This window comes from Parasteatoda tepidariorum, chromosome 6 (genome assembly GCF_982258835.1).
Source record: "Parasteatoda tepidariorum strain Cologne lab strain chromosome 6, Ptep-v5.0, whole genome shotgun sequence".
NCBI classification, from domain to species: Eukaryota; Metazoa; Arthropoda; class Arachnida; order Araneae; family Theridiidae; genus Parasteatoda; species Parasteatoda tepidariorum.
In genome coordinates, this window is record NC_141760.1 from 45519580 (window position 1) to 45528270 (window position 8691).

The 8691-nt window shown below is 30.8% G+C and overlaps 1 protein-coding gene across 1 annotated transcript; it reads right to left on the reverse strand.

Moving 5' to 3' along the window:
• Nucleotides 1-270: 270 nt before the first annotated feature.
• Nucleotides 271-5688, reverse strand: LOC107456281 (uncharacterized). Its single transcript, XM_071178724.2, has 2 exons — nucleotides 5583-5688; nucleotides 271-1364 (listed from the first exon to the last, which is right to left on the reverse strand). The coding sequence occupies exons 1-2, from the start codon at nucleotides 5684-5686 to the stop codon at nucleotides 389-391; spliced, it is 1080 nt and encodes a 359-aa protein (XP_071034825.1). The 5' UTR covers nucleotides 5687-5688; the 3' UTR covers nucleotides 271-388.
• Nucleotides 5689-8691: the final 3003 nt, after the last annotated feature.

Genomic DNA, 8691 nt, shown 5'->3' on the forward strand with positions numbered 1-8691 from the left:
TAACACTTAACTCTAATCTTTCTATGTAAATGGGAGAATGTTGAATCGTGTTGTTCAATGAGTAATGCGAAAAATTCATTTGATTTTTAAATATTGTTTTCAGTTTTCTAAAGCGTAATTAAGTCGGAATGGAAATATAGCGGTTCAAATGCAATTATCATTTGTAAATAATTTGTATTTTTTGTATATAAATGAGGAATTATGAATTGGATCCTTATGAAGCGATTTACATAAAAAAGTGTTTATGAAGTAAAGCATAATAGCGAAATTTATTCACAGAAATTTGTTACAAGCGGAAATATTTAGACTAATTTCTATAAACAACTTTCTTTTTATATACATTGAGCACCAATTCAGACGTATCATTGTGAGTACAATTTTGCAAAGCTTATACATGGTTATACTGAAAACCAAAAAGGTTATGGACTTGAGGTTTTTGATTGCTATAATGTCCATCCAAGTCAAGAGAATGGCCATGATGGCCGTGATGACCGTGATGATGTCCGTGGTGATGCTTATGACTGTTTTCATGACCATGATGATGTTTGTGTTCACCTTTATGATCATGGCCATGCTTATGATCATGCCCGTGATGATGACCATGCTTATGACCATGTCCGTGATGATGTCCATGTTTGTGATCGTGTCCGTGGTGATGACCGTGCTTATGATCGTGTCCGTGGTGATGACCATGCTTATGATCGTGACCATGATGATGACCGTGATGATGCCCATGATGATGACCGTGGTGATGTCCATGATCGTGACCGTGATGGTGTCCATGATGATGCCCGTGGTGATGACCGTGATGATGTGCATGATGATGACCATGCTTATGATCGTGACCATGATGATGTCCATGGTGGTGTCCATGATGGTGTCCATGATGATGTCCATGGTGATGACCATGATGATGACCATGATGATTGACATGCTTATGTTCGTGACCATGTTTGTGTTCGTGACCATGTTTGTGGTGATGATCGTGACCATGCTTATGATCATGACCGTGATGATGCCCATGATGATGCCCATGTTTGTGTTCGTGCCCATGATGATGACCATGTTTATGTTCATGACCATGATGGTGATCATGTCCATGCTTATGTTCATGACCATGATGATGGTCATGTCCATGCTTATGTTCGTGACCATGGTGATGGTCATGTCCATGCTTATGTTCATGACCATGCTTATGATCATGACCATGCTTATGATGGTGAGCATGACCATGCTTATGCTCATGTCCATGCTTGTGTTCATGGCCGTGATGATGCCCATGGTTGTGTTCATGACCATGATGATGATGGTGATGATGATGATGTTCTTGATCATTCTTAATAACGATAACTTTTTTCTCAGGTCTGTAAAGATATCAAAAAATAATTTTTTATTACTAGTTTTTTAACCAGTCTTTTTTAAGGATTATTATTTAATACGCAAATTCTTTTATAGAAAAATTAAGAAAACTTTGCTGTATGAAACGACAAAAATTATTTATGATCATAACACTAAATATTTCATGTTAATGTTTTAATTATGATCTCAAGATAACTTAGGAGAAAAAGAATGACCATAATCTCTTTTTACATCAAGATTAAAGGCAGATGATGATAATAATGTTATAGTATACAGAAATCATGGTTGTGTTGAAAGGGACGTGCACATAAAAAATTTTAAGAACCACCACACTTAATAGTTTAATAAGAAATAAATAAAATTTCTTAAATATTTGTTAGTAAATTGAAATGGAGTTAATAATGAACTGGAGTTAATAATAAAATGGAGTTAATAATGAACTGGAGTTAATAATAAAATGGAGTTAATAATGAAATGTTAGAGAGAGGAAATGGTTTATAGTGAGTAGAAATGTAACGAAGCATTATTAAACTCTCTTAAAAGTAAATTTATAGAGATAATGATTTCTTTAAAAAAAAGCGTTGATTATTAAAGAATAGTTTAAAAAATTATAACAAAACTAGCACCTGATTGTCCACGGTTACATATTACTCTTCATCTTAAAATTTCTATTATTCTGCATTATATTCCAATCAATTCTACTGCCATGCTTTTTAAGTAAAAGACATACTGTGTGCAAAATATAAAACTGACCACTCTGAATAACTTTTGATCTAACGATCAGATCTTCACGTTCTAAGACTCAAACTTAATGGTTCGAGAAAGTGACCTCAAATATACTAATTAATTAGCGGAGACAATATTTTTAGTTACAAAATCAGACACAAAAACGTACTTTATCTGCGTAAACGTACCTTTCTCCCCCACGAATTCGGCATTCTGACCCCCAAATATAGGGGTTAGCCGCATTCTGGAAAATATGGTCACAATAATTTGGCCAGGAGAGGGGTTCAAAGTTTGGATCCCTTAATGTGAACTTCACCTTTTGCGTATTTTACCAAATCTTTTTAAGCGATTTGAGAATTTTTTGCACTTAAAACCGAAGGAATTTTAAATTGTAAGGTATGCAATTTCTTACATTAATTTTAAAGTATGAAATTTCGCATGGCAAAATACGAAATTTGATTGAAATCGGTTGAATAGCTCCTTAAAAATGGAATTTTAAAAAAGTCGTATATTTAAAATTTGATTTCTCAGGATAACCGATTTTGCTCAAATTTTGTATTTTACCATGTAAAATTATGCACTTTAAAATGATGTAAGAAATTGTATACCTTAAAAAATTTTTTTCGCCTATCTATACATAATAATAAACGCGGCTGTGTGTGTGTGTGTGTCTGTAATCACAATATATCGCCCCAGAAGCCTCGCCCAGGCACGAAACTCAGCCCATAATTGTGTTTTGACATAATGAAGAAGTATTTTTTTTCTTTTTCAAAAATTTTGATTAGTTATTTAGTTATCAGTCATTTTGTAAGTCTATGCTTTTCGTCTGCTTTTTCGTCTTCAAAGAGCCATATTCAAAAAACTATTAAAAAATGCATATATTTTTCCCCACTCTTATAAATGAATGCTAATGCGAACCTCACAATTGAAACATTAATTTTCGACAACTTAAACCAATAATATACGAAGGAATTAATAATTTAATTGTAAAGTTCGCATTAGTTTACATTTATTAAAGTGGAGAAAAGTTTAACTTTTGTATTAAAAATGTGGCAACATATTCGATACGTAAATAGAACGCTTCGCTTTGATATATTTGTCGCTATTCATAATTGTTATAATAAGTTTTTCTTCTTCTTTCCACGCTCTATTTTTTTTTTCTTAAGTGAAGACGATAATTTTTATAGCGATATTGTAGTACTTTGTACAACTAAAAATTCTTTTCACAACACTTTAAAAATATTTACTTTATTTTCTTTATATATACAGAGAACAGTCGGCAAAGAATTCGATTAGGTTGAAAAACATTTCGCTAAAAAGGAACGAATTCCAAAAGAAAGAATAAACAACTTAAAGAATAAAAATGCTGATGCCAGCCAATTTTTTGAAAGTTAACTTAGAAATAACAAACCAAACGATGTTTAACAAACCAAACGATGTTAACAAAATGACGTAGAAAGCGCAACTAGATCAAAATTATACAAGCACAACTAGATCAAATTATAATAACTGAGTGCTTGACGTAACAGATATAGAAATAGAATTTGATACCATAAAAAATTATATAGAAATAGAAATTGATACCATAAAAAATTTATTCGTTTTCGTGTTCTTTCCATGTATTTAGCATTTTAGTTTTTTCTTTCTTAAGCGTTGTAGCTATATAATTTCAAACATCCTCAAGAGCTATAACACATCTGCAGCAGAACTGGATATGAAGACAAAATTGCTGGACAGGAACACTTTAATTGTCCACTAATCTTCAGATTTCCTGCTATGTTTTAAAAAACTTTATTTGTGAAAACCTTCAGCGTGGCGGACAGCTGGCCGCCTTAGGCGGCTAGTTATTGAATAAAATAAATAAATATTTGCTAAAAATTATTTTTTGCACCTTTGGGTAAACGAATTTTGTAATTGTGTGCAAAAATTTTACAATTTAATTGAACATTTCTCGTGACATGATGAAATACACAAAAAAAGTAAAATTAACATTACGGGGTTCAAACTTTGAATCGCTCCCCTGATCAAACTGTGGGGACCATATTTCTCAGACTGCAGCTATCTCCTATATTTTGGAGGTTATAAATCTGAAAAGAAGGTTTCTGAGGAAGAAGAAGAAGACGAAGAGAAAGTATGTTTTTATGTCCTATTTCGTAACTTAAAACATCGTCAGCACTAATTAATTTGCATATTTGAGGTCATCCCCTTGAACCATCAAGTTTGAGTCTTATAACGTGAAGATCCAATCATTAGATCAAAAGTTAATACGGATGTTTTTTCTTTTTTTTTCTTTCTTTTTTGCTCACTGTACATCAATTGAGATCACTGTTTTCAGTTACTTTTTCAGAATTAAAAGTATTATTTTTTCCCTAACAGTTTAACAATTTATGGGTTGTATTTCGTTATCTTTGATTATCATTGCTTCACGAAATCACGTGACTCTTAACGAACTCTCGAATATTTGATGAAACTAATCTCTCACTTTTGAGTCATCTGACGCAGTGTGCTCTCCAATATTTTTTAAAATCTGATTTTAAAATTGCTTGTGCCATAAGACGGGATGTTACAATTGTTAATACCATAGCTGAAATACGACACTATACGGAATAGGGCTGGAATACAATTGCGAATACGGCAGATTTCATGGGTTTTATTCTTAGAAATACCTCATTATTACTTATATCTCGTATTTCTTTATCATTTGTGTTAATCGATTTGTTTTAAACGGGTCTGACGAAATTTGTATTCTCAAGCTAATGAAAAAAGTAGTTTTCTAAATTTGATTAAATCGGAGCCCAGGAAAAGTTTGAATCAATAGCAATGTACTTTGACCAATCATTTTTTATAGATTAACTATGGAGACAAGGCAGTTTTATATTCAATGCCTGAGTGACTGTGACACAATTCATATAGAACGAATAAACAAAAAATTACTTTGAATAATGTTAAAAAATACAAAAAAATGATGCTTAAATTTAACTGCGTTCACTGTTTTTGCATTTAATCGTTTTTCTAGAATTTATGATTGATTTAATAGAGCAAAGGAAATGAAGTAGAGAAATTCACTGAGAAAAGATATTAGAGGGTTTTAAATATTGGCATCGAATTTTTAAAATTTGAAATTTAAATAATTTCCTTATGAACTTCAACTATCTATTCTGATATTAATGCTATAAACAATATGCAGTTATAAATATTACAAAATAAACAATTAAACAATATATTTTTTTTGTTGAAAGAACTATCGGATAAAATGGTACGTGAGATCTTTTCAAACCTAATACATGACACACGGAAGAGAAAATTGTTGAAAAAAAATCATGGACCAGGTTAAGAGTCTATGATATTTATACAAATTTCTAAAGTACAATACAATAGTATACTATTAATAAGGTTCCGAATACCTAGTGTTACTTCATAACCACCATGTACTTAAAATGAAGCACAAATTCGAAATAATTTAGAAAGTTGAGAATATTATTATGGTTTTTACTTACTTTTTGTGATGAACTGGGTAGTAGTGGTAGTAAACACAACACGATGCTTCGGCGTATACCACGCCCACCACAAGGGCGAGGAACACCAATTTAAGATCAATCATTATCCTAAAAATGAATAAATATTAGATTTTAATATTATATTTTTGAAATTCTTAGGACATGGGATTTAAAACATTGGTTGTTGAAAATAAGTAAGATGATATTTGTTTAATTTTAAGTGTACTGCAGTGGTCTTCTTAGATTAAGCTGATTGGTGTCCTAAGAAAACTGGTAGTCAAACTTCGAAATGGACGTTTGAAAACACACAGCTTAACCATTCAAATTTAATATTTTGATCAGAAATCCCTCGCAGAGATTCTCTAACGGAATTTTTTTTTAAAAATAATTGCAAAGGTAAAGAGGGGAGTTTTCGCATCTTCTTTTAGAAGTTTTGCTACCAGCAGTTTAGTTTTCTGAAGACGCTGACCATCTTACCTCAGGTAATTGTTTCCTAATTGAAAAATGAAAACTAGGGATAAATGAGATGTATAAACTCAACGTTCTAAATTTTATTTCAATGGTTATGAACAATTAAGTCAGATATAGGCAATTCAAAGTATATGAGAAAAATTAAATTCTGTAAATAAATTAAAAAAAATTTACTAAATTATTCAAACTTAATTGCATTCAAAAGTTTCATACCAGACTTTGATAAAAAAAAATTGCATTCCAAAGTTTTTCATTTTACATTCTGTATCTTGAAAAGAAGGAGTTTATTCATTCATAAATCTTGAAGTTTACGTTCTGAACTTAGCAAAATAAAATTGCATTTAAAAGCTTTGCAATTTTCATCCTACGCTGAGAAAAAAAGTATGGCCAAAACTATTGGAATATGACACAATTTACAGTATTTCTGGCTCTATTCGAACTCCAAAAAGCACGGTGGTAATGGTTATTTCCTGATTTTGTTAAAATTAATAATAATTATTGTCATATTGTTTTATAATCTGTGCTAAATTTGGTAATTTATTAAGATATTTTAGAGCATGGCATAAAAAGCATTTATTTTGTTAAATTTTCATTTTCAGTTTTGTATTTTTGCCCTAAATGTGTGGTAAAAAGAAGTACAATTTTGAAAATCAAAATTTACTGCAAACCGTTACCATATGAATAGAAACCGTTTACATATGAATGACTTAATTGCCGTATGTTTGGGTTTTATTACAAGAAGCATGTATTATTATTTTTTTTCATCACTTGAAATGTTTTTGCGATACAATACGCTAATTGTACCAGGATTTTTTTCTCCATATAGACTTTAGAAGAAAAGAAATGGCATTCAAAAACTTTCCAGTTTATATCTTCAACTATGCAAAGAGTTGAGTTCAAATTTTTACAGTTTACATTCTAAACTTTGAAAAGTAGAATTGCATTTAAAAGTTTTACAGTTTATATTCTGGACTTGATGAAAAAGAATAGTATTTAAATGCTTTACAGTTTACATCCTAGAAGTTGTAAAAAGAAATTACATTCAAATGTTTAGCAGTTTATATCCTAGAGCTTGCAAAAAGGAAATTATATAATAAATCTCATTTAAGGAATGGCTAATTCAATTTGCAGTTTAAAAACCAAACTTCTAGAAAACAACTCAGAATAAAAACTCATTTTTATACAATTTCCGTAAGATTAATATGAAAAGTAAATAAACTTTACTTCCCCAATAATCTAATTTGTAATTTAACTGTCTCTTGTTTATTCTATTACTAACCTTTCTTTTGAATGTCTTGTCAGATATACCCAAAATATGGAATCTCATATAATGTACTAAATGAGTTTAACACAATTGTTTTCTTACCAAAATTCATCATATTTATAAGAACTAAATTGGATAAGAGGCTATTCTACTTCATTGCAATATAAATAAATAAATGATAAATAACAGTAGCTCAAAACGTATGTATCAGAATTTTATAGCAATGATTAAAATTCTAAACGTGTTTTAAAAATATACTTTCTTTCATTGGATCATTTTTAGACTTTCGAAATGTATTACCTCTAAACGACTGTTATGGTTAAAAAAATACAGCATAGTTGTGTTTAAAAACCATTTTTTTTTAAAAAAAAATGCTTTTATTAAACTCAACATTCAAATTTAGTTTACAAGAAAGATTTTTAATTACTCAATAAAACTCAGCTTTTATACACAAAAAAACTTCTTATAGGTTTGGAAATAATATGAGAAAACATTTCTGTGAATTGTGCTTTAATCTCGGGGAAATTCAGGAAACTTTTAACGTACCGATCTGAAAGCAATTGTAAAGAATATCTTGATGTAAAAGTCTCACCTTAGAGCATGACTTATCATGATATTACCCCAAGCGCTTCGAATTTTTTCAAGGATGCCAACTGCTCCGTTTTCAACAATTTTTGTTTCAGTGAAGTTTTATTTTAGCTTAGTCTAGTTAAGTTTTTTTTAAAGAAAAAATAAAAACTCATTTAATTTTTTTCCCGCCAATACTTTAAAAGGCTCACAAAAGAAAATTAAAATAAAGTGGCATGTTCTATGAATATTTCAATTATTTAAATGTAGAGGTAGGCAAAAAAAAAAAAACTTTAAAGAAATTTTCTAACGTTAGAATCAACATAAATTTTTCTACCACAAGATAAGCCATTTTCACAAAGCAGAGCAAATTTGCATCTCTTTTGAAAATTTTCTAAAGTAAAAGGGAAATTTGGGAAATATATATGGCCGGGATAGCCTGGTTGGTAGGGCGCTGGACTCATTTTCGTGAGAACGGGAGTTCGAATCCAACAGGCAGAAGATTCCCCGTGTAGTAAATGGTGACTGGTGCAAGTTAAATCTGTCAAGTCATAAAGTCCTCGCTGTTCCCATAACAAAATATACCTCTGGGGGTACTGGATAAGAAATTGATCGTTCTCTGGCTCAAGTCAAAAGGACGATCTGTGGATTAACGAATGGATGTACGAATGGGTCCGCCCTATAAACGGGTGTGGCAGAAGTCGAATTCTTGGCCATAGATCGCACCATGGAAAACAAGAGCAATCGCTCCCCCAGTGCCTTAATGGCCTATGAGCATCAACAACATATATTTAAAATTTTAAAAGT